The sequence below is a fragment of the Myotis nattereri genome (assembly GCF_964212035.1).
Source record: "Myotis nattereri genome assembly, chromosome: X".
Lineage (NCBI taxonomy): Eukaryota > Metazoa > Chordata > Mammalia > Chiroptera > Vespertilionidae > Myotis > Myotis nattereri.
In genome coordinates this window covers 124,931,704-124,945,036 of record NC_138078.1, presented here as the reverse complement: position 1 = coordinate 124,945,036, position 13,333 = coordinate 124,931,704, and the positions used below count along the sequence as shown (strand labels likewise).

Sequence of the window (13,333 nt, the reverse complement as noted above, 5' to 3'; positions counted from 1 at the left end):
GTCAGGGAGGCTAGTGGGGGGACAGAGTTTTTTAGTTCTCCACTGCATTAGACTTTCTAGAGCCTGTTCCTTTCATCAGTGACACAGGGACCCAGAATCAACCATAAGTAAATGTGAACTGAGGCTCCTTGTTTCCCTTATGTATCTTCACTGATAAATCAAATACATTATCCACTGAAAGACACTGCAGGCAAAACAAAACTAAAAAACTAACTTGGCTAATAATTTGCTGTTTACTCAGAATTCAATCTGTGCATAATGGCCTTGTCTTTTCATAGGGATCTCTGGATGTCTGTATCAGTCGGGTTGCTGCTTCAGAATATAAGCTCATAGGGAACGTGGCCTCTTTGGGTTTCACCCGCCCCATATTTCACTTATTGCAGCCCTATATGCCTTGGGGTGTATAATAAATAGTTCTCCATGGGGAGGATCCTAGAGTTATAAATAGGCAGTTCAACAGGGGGTGGTCTTAACTGCTTTGCTGTATTATGAAGACTGCCAGCATCTGCTCAGCGGCAGCCTGCGAGGTTACAGTGTTCAGAGTTTGAGTAAGCCAAAAGATGTGAAGCCGGTCCCATGGCTCACTTGGCTTGGATCAGTCACATTGACAAACACTGAAGCACCTGGCTGCAATTCAAATACTCCTCCCAAGTGAATGGATTGTTGCCCGCAAGGTTTGGAGGAACTGTGGGTATTTGCCGCTCTAAGTAAGATTCTCTCAGATCCACTCGTGGACTTCAGGCAGAGGCTGGCTATAAATGGAGCTTGACTCACAGCTTCCCGATTGGAACAGAAGGTGACTTGGGCATAGATATAATAGAGTCCTTGTCTTTTAACAGCCAGCCGTTTCCCATTTTCGAGGGTTACCAAGTTGTTGCTCATGGTGTAATATCCTTTTTGGGCCCACTGTAGAACTGTAATGGAGAGGAGAAAAATTTGTGGTGAGATGAAGCATAGCATGATTCACATTCTAACAAAACATAGTTTAATGTTGACACTAATTTCATATATGAATGGAAGTTTGGGGCAATAGGGACTTTTAAGGACCCTTTCAGCCTTAAGTCTATGAAGGAGCTATGGCTGACAAATTAGCACGGGCTTTATAGTCAAATGAAGCTTGGTTCCAATCCAAGCTTTATTCAAGCACAGGCAAATCTATCTCTGAGTTTTAGTTTCTCATCTGCAACACTGGGCTAATATTACAGCACATTTTAGAGACTTGTGAAAATTAAATAAACAGAGCACAGTGAGTTTCCTTCTCCCTTTAGAGTTCTTAAAGCTGATTTGTCCTTGAACTTCAGAAAGTGTGAATGATTTCAAAATTACACATCATAAATTATGCATTCCAAAATATTCAAGCAAAATCCTCGCTAATATTAATATTTATTTATTCCTTTCCTTAAATTTTACAAAGTCAAAGAATTGCTGGTCTATCTAGCTCAGCCTCTGCACAGAGAAAAGGAAAGACCCCATTTCTTCCGACCTGATCAAGCTGTTGCAAACCTGACCTGCCTCCCACAGCAAGGACTAAAATTAGGCAAGGAAGTATGAAAATAAACCTGTCATTTCACTATGTGTTTTGATCTCCCATTGTAGTGGGCGCCACCAACTTGAAAGTACATGTACTCTTGTGGCTAAACCAGAGTACCCACCAACAGTGTGCCATTTTCTCGGCTGAGATGTTGAGTGGGTTCAAAGTAGTGTGTGCACCTGATTTCAAATCTCAGCTCCCATAGAGAGTTAGATTGCTGGGTGGGGGTTGGAGAGAAGTAAAAGTATTAATGTATTTGCTTCCTTGAGCTTTAAAAAAAATCCTATTTGGTGGTCTTAGGCCTATCAGGGTGCAAGATCCAACCTGTTAGGACTCATCCTTTAATATAAAAAAGGCACCTGAAATGTCTGATTTTTTGTCCCTCCAGACCACTTCAGAAATGGTACTTTATTATGATGTTTTCACTTTTGGACCAATTGAGAAAAAAAGTGCAGGTTCCCTATCTTTTCATCCACTAAGTTTATTTTTATAAGTCATAATCTAATTTTCAGCCTTGCTGTGGGATGTAGGTCAAATCTGCAGCAGCATGAGCAAGTACGAACTAGAGGTTTGGGGCTGGGGTAGGGGGAGGAATGTTACTTTTTTCTCACCTGGTCCTCTGGGAACCTACTGTGATGCAGACCATAAAATATACTAGGGCCAATACCAATAATGGTCCTTTTAGCAGAATCTGAACATCATGAGATATATACAAGGGCAAAGATTTATATACAAATGGGAAGCTATTTTTGAGGAGGCATCTCTGTTGCTGTTATCCAATCTGGATGAGAAGGTGTCATGTGGATGGCCACCCTGGATATGTCAATATAGTTGTGATATTCTCTTATGTGTAAGTGTATTTTATAAGAAAGGGGTACTTGGAAGAATTATTAAATATTGTGGGAATACTGGTATTAATGAAGGACTTTATGTCACCTTTGTGACATCTAAATTACAGTGAAGAAAGCTAAGTAATGTCACCTTACATTTGTATAACACTTGACAGTACAATGTTTTTCGACATTAGCTGATTTCATGTTCAGAGTCACTGTGTGAAGTGAGGCAGGAAATTGCTGTGTAGGTAAAGAGACTTGCCCAAGGTCACCCAGCAAGTGGTAGTCATGGTTCTTGAGCCTCAGTGTTCAAAACTCCTTATCCACTGCTCTTACTCCCATACCATGATTCACGATAACCATGTATAACCACTAAGAAATCGAAATCGCACCTTAGAAATGAGGCTGTCTCTCCTCTCCTCTCCTCTCCTCTCCTCTCCTCTCCTCTCCTCTCCTCTCCTCTCCTCTCCTCTCTTCTCTCCTCTCCTCTCCTCTCCTCTCCTCTCCTCTCCTCTCCTCTCCTCTCCTCTCCTTTTTTCCTCATCTCTCTTTTTCTCTCAAACACACACTCTTTAGAACTCCATTCCAGAGCACTGTGCTGAATTTTTCAAAGACTTCTCTGATGCTTTCAGACTGCATTTATGTAAATGGGGGATTTTATGCTAGCGTGTGTGTTTCCATCCATTTATCAGATGTGACACATTCTCCAGCACCAGCTATCAGGAGGTACAGATTTGGGAAAAAGATCTAAGGGCTAGAACAATGGCAGAACGTATATGGAAATAAAGTCATTCAGAGTTGAAAAGATTACAGTATGTTGTCTGTTGTTACTTCATTGGAAAATCTAACATCCTGGCACCTACTGATCTTTGAAAAATGATTTTACCTTTTAATTTCCTTGAGGTTGGCCCCCATGCAAGGCTGGGGTAACATACATCAATTGACAGATGGCAGGAAATGCCCCTGAGGCCCATTTACACACAGTGAAGAAGGGTTAGTATGAGGGACATTCACAGTCAAGTCACTACCTGCCATCTCTTCTATGCTGTCAGAATAATGGTCTCTTCACCCAGTAATTCATCATTTAGAATCAGCCATTAAACAAGAACATAATGAGAACATCGTTATTGCTTCCCACCTCCTTTTCTCCCTTCAAGTCCCATCTTTACATTTGAGCTCACTTTGAAGACAAAGGAGAACATGTAAGAGGTGTATGAGTAGGTTTGTAGATTAGGCCCCAGAGGAAGAGAGGAACGTAATCATTTGGCTGCATTGCATCAGTATCCTAGCCTTCCCCCTTGGATAGCTGATGCTCAGATGCTTTTGGACTTACCAGATGCTGTTTTACTACTGGCCTCACTTATGACATGCGCTGCAATTTGAGGTTCCTGATCACCTACAATGAAGCAAAAAACAAACTGTCAGGCCAAAGTAATGCAAAACTGCCCATGGAGCTTTTGGTTCAGTTCCACATCTGTGTAATAGAGGCTGTGTTTAAATAGGTTATGTAAAAGTAAGGGTAGAATGGTTTGAAATCCTTCTCACAGTGGAAAAAGTTGGTTTCTAAAAAATCTGAATGATTGAATTGGCTAATTCCACTGATTCTATTTTTCTTATAGTTGTTCAGTACTCAACTCCATTTCACATAGATTGATACAGGCTAAAAGTACTGGTCTGCATTAAAATATACTTTGAGTCTTGCTTTTAGGAACAACTTCCATCCATTGGGAATGTTAGTGGGCCCCAAGGTCATGTCTGCACAATTAGCTAGTAAGATGCTTATGTTACCTGATTTGGCCAATTAATTGGCCAAACAATTGTATCTATCTTTAATTGTTTCTTATGTAAAAGGCTTGCTTTTTAATTAGATGTGCTGATTGCCTAGGTGCAAAGATTGTGTGGAAGTTTCTTTTTGTCCAGTAATGAGTCTGGTGTCAGACACTCTGTAAATGCCTTATAAATATTTAGTCAAATTGCATGACCTAAATTACAAGTTTTGTTAAGTTTATCATTTTTCTGAAGACTGCTAGGCAGCCTGTATGATTAACTTCAGCCTCCACATGAACTGTTTCCTCAACTTTTACTGTACTTAATAGATAACATGGTTCAACTCAATATATCTTAGAGTCATTCTAAAGACAAAACCTTCATGGAAATCAGATCACCCTTTGCATCTAGACCAATAATTAAAGCAGGCTCTGAGTATGCTCTTTGCCTCAGAAAACAGTATCTGTATTTCTGTATGCACAGGGTGGGGGCAAAAGTAGATTTACAGTTGGACATATGGAAAATAATATAATAAATAAATAATAATACAAGAAAAACTGTGTTTTATGTGCTCACAACTGTAAACCTACTTTTGCCCGACCCTGTATGGGCATATGCATTTGTGTGTATTAAATTTACAAAACCCATACCATCATTTTCACTGACTTTGTGATATAATAGTCTCTCTAAAAACATCCATCTACCAACTTTTCATCTTTCTGATACTCAGGTCACTCCAGGAGTTATTATGTTATATTCTAAGAGGAACAGGGAAAATTAGGGAGTCATCCAGAAAAGGAGGTATCTAGGAAAGGAAAGGGTATGGAAAGGATCATAAGAGGAAGAGTGGAAGGTACTTGGTAGGTTTAGCTTGGAGAAGAAAAGGCTTCCATGATTACTGTTTTCAACATCTGGACAGCTGCTGTGTAGAAGAGGAATTATACTTTGTTTCATATGGCCCCATAGAGCAGAACTGGTTCCAGTGAGTGGAGATTACAGGAACAAAATTCAACTCCAGAGGAGAAAACACTTCTCTCAGGTAATATAGTAAACTTATTATAATTATTAAACTCATTCAAAGACGAGCCAGGCTGCTTTATGAGATAGAAGGTGCCTAAGCATATTCTACCAGAGGCCAGGTCAGATGGTCATTGCTGTTGTGAAGGAGATTTGTGCCCTGGTTGTGGTGTTGGATTTGAAAACCATCAAGACCCCTTCAAACCATGAGATGTTCCAGATACTCTCATATCAAGAACAAGGCAAAGAATAGAATATTGTCACATTGACTCATTCCTTGATTCCAGAGGCTCCACTGGCCATGGTTCCCCATCAAAAACTTATTGAGCAGTGAATGCCACTGCTACCAAATGATGATTTTCTTATCATCTTATCCTGTTTAGGTGGTATGGTTGCTTTGATCAAGGTATTGAAAATAATGGAATTTCTTCATACTTGGTACTGTCAGCATTAAAGGAACCCATCTGATTGTGTTCCAGTTTTATTTCCAAGGCTAAAAGTTCCCTGATACAACACTGGGTTACTCAATATAATCAGCCTTATAAAGCTTCCTTTTAGTTTTTAAGTATGCATAGAAATTGGTAAATAGCAACCTACCTTTTTGCTGTTGAAAGTTTTTTTCTTTCTCCTTCACTTCATTTCCCGTTATATCCTGAAATAAGAATCATTGCAAAAGATAATTTTAACAGGGTCTCTTCTGTGGGGTTTTAGAGGTATTATTCAATTTGGTATCAATATTTACTCTGCTGCCTGTTTCTAGTAAGGATTATCATATAGACTTAGATCCTGTCATTAATATCATACTGATTGGGAGCCAATGGCTCTGACAGATGAACTGACAGCTCAGAAAACTGAAGTGTAGACCTGGAAGCAGAATCTGGTCTTCATTATCTTCATTCCAGCATTCTCTCTAGACTAGAGGCTACTATGCTGACTCTTCCTATGACCCCAACCTCCCTGGTTTTGACATGCATTTGCAAATAATGTTGAATGGGGAAATGTTTCTACCCTGGGAATTGGTATATAGAATGTTATTAAACATAAAGCCTGGTGTATATCTATTAGAATAAAATTTGTCTGAAATCTCCCAGAAAATGGTAACAGTAAGTTTGATTGTGGGAAGAAATCTCAACATTTTTTATTTTGTTGTTTCAGTGGGCTGAGGAGATTCTCTTGTTGCTGGTGGTGTGCCCTTGTGTGGCCTACATGTACATGGGTGGGCAAAAGTAGGTTTACAGTTATAATACAAATAAATAACATAATAATTAATAAATAATAATACAATAATAAACTGTGTTTCAACTACTCACAACTGTAAACCTACTTTTGCCAACCCCTGTGTTTAGAATAATCAGCATGTATATAGGAAACACAGGCCATCTCCCAATGCTTCTGATGTTCAAAGGCAAATGCAACACTTCTTTAGGGGTTTCTTCTCACTTGGCAACTGAAGGAAAGTTAGAGGTACTTAAAGAGTATAACAGGGACAGCAACCAACACAGGTCAGAAGATAATAAAGGCTACTGCTGCCATTTTAAAGATACTGAATAAAAGGCCTCAAAGGCATAACTGGCTGGCATGAGGTCACCCAAGGAGTCTGAGGCTGAAGTGAAGAGTCAAAACTGTGAGATCACATTCATAGGCCAGGTTTAACTCAAATCATCACCCTGTACTCTAAACACAAGAAAGGAAGACAGTAGTATTTTCACATCTTGTAATAATCAGTCTTGGGCTCCTTCCCATTACTAGAATCAATTTTATACAGGGCTCTTCCCTTTCATTCCTCCACTAGAAGGAATTAGTGTTGTAACTATCGATTGTCTTCTTATAGACTCAGCTCAGTTGCCAGATGTGAGGGTATAAGTTAAAAGAACCTGTACCTCTCCCTGGCCAGTGTGGTGGCTCAGTTGGTTGGAGCATCGTACTAGAAGGTCTCAGGTTTGATTCTCCGTCAGGGCACATACCTAGGTTCCATCCCTGATCGGAGACAACTGATTCTCTCTCTCTCTCTCTCTCTCTCTCTCTCTCTCTCTCTCTCTCTCTCTCTCTCCTTCACTCTCTAAAATAAACTTTTTTTAAAAAAATTAAAAGAAAAGAAGAACCTGCACCTTGAAAAGCTCACGTAGGTCACAGAGCATCAACTTTCCACTTGAGCTGAAGTGTGGCACTGTGAAAGTGTGGCAACAGGAAAATGTTTGTGAGATAACAAGTAAACAAATGAGTATTTAGGGCTTTTCAAAAAATGGAGTGTGATGATGGAGGTTGAGATACTTTCAAGCTAGGTGGCTGCATTGGTGTCAGGGCCCAGACAAGATGAGAATGTGAAGTCAGCAAAGTTTGCCTTTTATGCACCCAACCTTGCCTTTCCGAGAACTTTCCCCCAGCCACATGCCCCAGAGCATTTTTTCTTGCTTTACACCCCACCTCAACTGAAAGACTTTTTAAAGCTGACTTTCAGAAAATCTAGGATTAGTTATTTCTCTCTCAGTGGGAACTCTTGTGGCAGGTATGGGCAGATTAACCTTTAACTTAAAAAAAATGCTTTGACACTATTAAAGACATCTCAGGAATTGGTGGGCAATCATGGAACTAATCATTCTAACACGGTGTAGGGTGGGTAGTAATTTTTTTTTAAAAAAATCCTCACCTGAGGATATTTTTTTCCATTGATTTTTTTTTTAAGAGAGGGTGAAAGGAAGAGAGAGAGAGAGAAAGAGAGAGGTGAGAGAGACACATTGATTAGTTGCCTTCTGCTCAAACCCTGACTGGGGCCAGGGCTCAAACCTGAAACCGAGGTATGTACTCTTGACTGGCAATCAAACCTGTGACCCTTCAGTGCACTGGCTGGCACTCTAACCACTGAGCAAATTGGCCAGGGCATAAGTAGAAAGTTTTTTATAAAATATATTTATTAATTTAATTTCAGAGAGGAAGGGAGGGTGAGAGAGAGAGTACCTCAATGATGAGAGAGAATCATTGATCGGCTGTCTCCTGCATGCCCCCTACTGGAGATCGATCCTGAAACCCGGGCAAATGCCCTTGACTGGAATTGAATCCAGGACCCTTCAACCCCCAGGCTGATGCTCTATCCACTGAGCCAAGCTGGGGAGGGTGTGAGTAGTAAGTTTTAATGTGAAATTACACTATTCATGATGCTGCCTCCACTACCCTAACATAATCCCACCAAAGTGACAGCGTGGTGCTACTTGCTTCAGTAGATGAGTTCCTTGTTATTAGAGGTGTTTAAACAGAAATTGGGGAACAACTTGGCAGGGACAGTGAGGAGAAAATTAAAGTTCTGTATTGATAATTAGATCTGATGATTTCTAAGACCTCTTCAAGTTCTATGATTCAGTACTCAAAATTCAAACCCTAGGTTGTTCTGGACCATTCAGATTCTGACCCAGAAAGACTGCTAATGTTAGCTAAGAATATAAAAGTTTAATTTGGGGTTATTATGTAGCTGACCTGTTAGGTTAAAAAAAGTCCAAAATATTGTTCTAGAATGAGAAATTTGGGTGGATGGATATTGGAGTGGGGTTCAGTCATTGGAGGAGGATTGAATTTGTGGAGGACTTTGTGTCTCACCATCATGCATATCATAGGTACAGATGACATTGACTCAGATTCCACCCCTACTGCAGTAGAGGCACTGGGCTTCCTCTATCGTATGTCAGGAGCCCCAGTTTATGTGCCCAAGAGGTTCTGCCTTTTTAGAATATGAAACTTTGGAGCTGTTGTGTGTTTTGTTGCTGTTGTCTTTTTGTTTGTTCATTTCTCGTTTGTTTTTTTGTGTGTGTGTGTTTTTATGTAAGCATAAGCAGAGAGACCAAACCAGCTGTTTTTCTTACTTCTATCCTGGGTAGTTGATTTGGGAATCTTTACATATCTGACCTGAAATAAAGCCACGAGGAATTGGCAGTTCAACTGTAAAACTGTCAGTAAGGAAGAGAGGATCAATAAAGCAAGAGCCAGTGTCACTGCCTTTGGAGGGACTGTGAGGAGAAAACTATGTAAGACTGATCACATAATTACAAAATGTCGAAGTTGGCTCACGCAGTGAGCACATTATACACGTTATTGGGATTATTAACCATTGTTCTGAAAGTGGCTTTATTTACATTTAAATTTGCAACACCTACCAGTACCCTGTAATACTGGCCAGAAGCCTCAAAGAACCAGAAAATAAATTCATTTCTACGCCTTACAAATAAAAATTTAGGAGTCTTTACATAAAACCTAGATTAGCATAAAGAACCTAAAAGCCAGCAACAGAGTTGAGCTGCATTCTAATTCCCTTAGATGGCTCAGAAATAAGGAAGGTCTTAGAGTAGTGGTTCTCAACCTGTGGGTCGCGACCCCTTTGGGGGTCGAATGACCCTTTCACAGGGGCCGCCTAAGACCATCGGAAAACACCTATATAATTACATATTGTTTTTGTGATTAATCACTATGCTTTAATTATGTTCAATTTGTAACAATGAAAATACATCCTGCATATCAGATATTTACATTTCGATTCATAACAGTAGCAACATTACAGTTATGAAGTAGCAACGGAAAATAATTTTATGGTTGGGGGTCACCACAACATGAGGAACTGTATTAAAGGGTCGCGGCATTAGGAAGGTTGAGAACCACTGTCTTAGAGTCTTCACTACTAGATTAAATTACAAATCTGGGACAATATAGGAGGAAAGGAATAAGTTCAGAAGTAAGATCTTAAGCCCTTCAATCCCGGGTTAAATAACACATCATCCATATATGAGCACTAATTCCTCTTGGTTTACCCTAATACCTACCCACCTGGCACAGAACTGCCTTCAATGTGGAATGGTGCCTCTTATTCATGACCCCAAAGTGGGCTGAGGGCTAAAGGTATATGACTTAGTGTTCTTATAGGGAAACAGGTAGAAAGAATCTGTGATATTCTGCTTCAAGAGAAAAAGCCCTTAGATCTTTTGTCTATGAGGATGGAATTAATGTTGTAGGTACAGCCTCAATGAATGTTCTAAAAATTATTTTAGGTACCCATTATATGACTTCATGCTGGGTACCAACCTGTTTCTGGTCTAGAAAGCTTCAAGTTCTCTCTACCCCAGGCCCTAGATTTTTTGAACTGTTAATACCAAATACCAATATTCAGTGTACCTTTTTATTGGCCTTAGAGTGAACTGGTTTCATGAGCAAGTGGTATTACAAGGTGTTTGGTTTGAGCGGCACTGAGAAGGTCTATTATCCATTCCCCACACCTTTCCTCACAATAAAAGGAAAAGATCTAACTTTCATGGCACTTGGAATTCCATCATAAGAGAAACATTCCTTCATGCCACGTTAGAATGTATCCATCTTTAAAAGTCTCTATGAACTCCAGTAAAGGCAATATCTTAATCTGTGGCCTGCCAACACTGCAGCAGCAAATGGTTATCACTTCTCTGGAAAATGGGTGCACAGTGAGAAGGCATCAAGATTTGGATGGGAAGATAAGAAAATGCAAAAAACAAGCTTGGTGTACTTCAAAATTTTCCCAGAGGCAGCTGCAAATATAAGCTTATATGTATGTGTGAATGTGTTCATGAAAGTGTGTTTTTTCCCTAAGAAAGTCTTTTTTGTCCTTCTCAAGAACATTCCTATGAATGAACACTTCTAAATTACCATATCCTTTTAACATAGGATTTTGGCTTCATTTTTTTCTTTTCTTTTTTTTATACTCATACTATGTATGTATAAATAACAAATGTTTAAGCTTTTACCTTGTCATGTTTCAGTTTCCCAGCAGAAGTACTAAAACTGTTCAATGACACTTTTACCAACAACTGAGCTCCTTACCTTGACGAAGGCTTCAAACTGGCTCCTAATTTCCTCACAGTTCAGTAAGGATAAGGACTTCTCTCCTTTGTTGCACCTCTGTATCATTTTCATGAACACAAAATCTTCATGAAGATTCCTTTCATCTTCTATCTATTTGTAAAATAACAGGGACATGAGACATGTAATTCTAAAGAATGGCACTGATGATGTCTGCTGCTACATTCATTTCCACAGCATCAACAATAGGAGGAGGGTTTTTGCAGATATGCATGGGGAATAAAAAGGTACACTGAATTATTGGTATTTGGTATTAACAGCTCAAAAAATCTACAAAAGCCAGCAACTAAAATGTCAGATTATCTGTAACTCTAGGTGGAAATCAGAGCTATTCTAATACAATTTAATCACAAAGTGTAAATTTTAAAATGTATTATAGCAGCAACATTCTATAATTGTCATATTCCTCATTGCTCCAGTAGTGATCACTCATTATAAAGAGTCTGCAAACATTTCTCTACTGAGAAAATTTCCCACTTCATTTTAGTGTTTGTGATGAAGATGTTAATTTGCAATGTGTGTCAATTAACTCGAGTTCTAATTACATCTCTCTCTTTTTAACTTTAGTATTTGCAGAAAACATTTGAATTTTTAAAGAATCATCTTTCATTTCCAAAGTTAACAAGATATTTTATTTTCCAATGTCTTGGAATGTATGGAATTCACTTGTATAATCAACTAATTCTCTGCCGTTTTCTTGTTTTAAGATTAAATATTAGGATTCAAAACAAGATGCAATTAGCCGGTGACTGTCACTGATATTAAGAGCACACCTAAATGATACATTAAATTTGAGTCTACCCAGGTCAATATTTACCCTGTAGAGTATAAGCTTATGTCCAGGCTTTGATTGGCAGAGACCATTAGGCCAAACACAACCAGACCAAAACCACCCCCTTTTTTTCTCAGCAGTGAAAGCTAAAATTTGAGTAACCCATTGAATTACCTCAAACATCACTGCCCCACTTTATTCTGATAGAAAACCACATGGCCTTAATCTAGGTTGGCATTTCAATAAAAGATACTTAAATAATCCTGAGAAAATACAGTCTCCAGATACTGTACATCCTCAATTTCCACATTCAAACTTTTAGGATAATTGATCAAATTTCTCCTTTTTGTTTATGATTGATATTTTGTCAACACCGCCAATGATTCCCCTCAATGAAAGTGGATAGGCGCAACAAAACAGGATAAATCCTAATGGTTACCTTTTCCTAAGTATGCAAAACAACCTGCTAAATTACTCTACTCTTTTGCTTCTATAAGTCTAACCAAACAATGTAAAACATCTTAGATTACATTCAGAATTTTACCAATTATACAGAGAATGCAACTACAATCAGAATTTGCAACTTGCAACTACAATCAGAATTTGACCAATTATACACTTTTACTAAAAGGAAAATTCTGGGATTTATCCATATCTATGTTAATATGAAGCACTATGAAATTTGAGCTCAAATTTATATTCTCCTTCTGTAGTTGGAAATTTAAAATTAAAAAAATTGTTTGCATGATAAAAAGTAGTTTACTTTTTAAACAAAACTTTAGCAAACAATTATACGCAATGCCTACATAATGCTTACTTTGTGCCAGGCTCTGTTCTAAGCTCGTTATAAGGCTAAATTCATTTAATCAATGAAATGGATACCATTATCATTCCAATTTCTCAGATGTGGAAACTGAGGGATATAAATGTAAAATAACTTGCTTAGGATCACAGAGCTAGTAGAGGGTAGACTAGAGTCAAGATTTGAACACAGGCAGTCTGACTCCAGAGTCCAAGCTCTTGACCACAGACAAGAATATGAGATTTCATTCACTAGGCACAAACATTATGCCACAAGACTATTTATTGGTTTTGGTTCTTACCATTGTCCACCATTTGAGTAGAGCTAAACCAACCAACCCAGAAATTGAAGACCCCAAATTTAGTTAATAAAGATTTCATCTTACCTTGTCCAGTCTTCTGTGAAGATACACAGCAAAAAGTGCGGACCCAATCATCTGGGTGATAAGAAAAACAGTAAGTAAATACATGAAAATTTTCATACTGACGGGTGGTCCACTAGTCACAGGTCGGGGAGAAGGTTGGCTGTATGTTTCGATCATGCTGTGTTAGAATTGAAATATCTTCTGCTCGAGAAGGTGACAGAGGCAGCATGAGAAGACTGTCAAAGTGGCCACCTTACTCAGAATTAGTTAAGAGCATACAATCATCGCAGCCCACACTTCCTGGAAAATGTGCTTCGTAGTCTTCTCTCCCAGCAAAAACGTTACGTAAAGGTTTTTTTTTCTTTCTTAAATTATACCC

The 13,333-nt window shown here is 38.8% G+C and overlaps 1 protein-coding gene across 1 annotated transcript; it reads right to left on the bottom strand.

Annotated features, from left to right (window-relative positions):
* Positions 1-217: 217 nt before the first annotated feature.
* CD40LG (CD40 ligand) lies at positions 218-13,131 on the bottom strand (the record flags this gene model as incomplete). The annotated part of the gene is made up of 5 exons (XM_081115279.1): positions 218-914; positions 3,698-3,760; positions 5,746-5,800; positions 10,978-11,109; positions 12,976-13,131. The coding sequence occupies 5 exons, from the start codon at positions 13,129-13,131 to the stop codon at positions 538-540; spliced, it is 783 nt and encodes a 260-aa protein (XP_080971405.1). The 3' UTR covers positions 218-537.
* Positions 13,132-13,333: the final 202 nt, after the last annotated feature.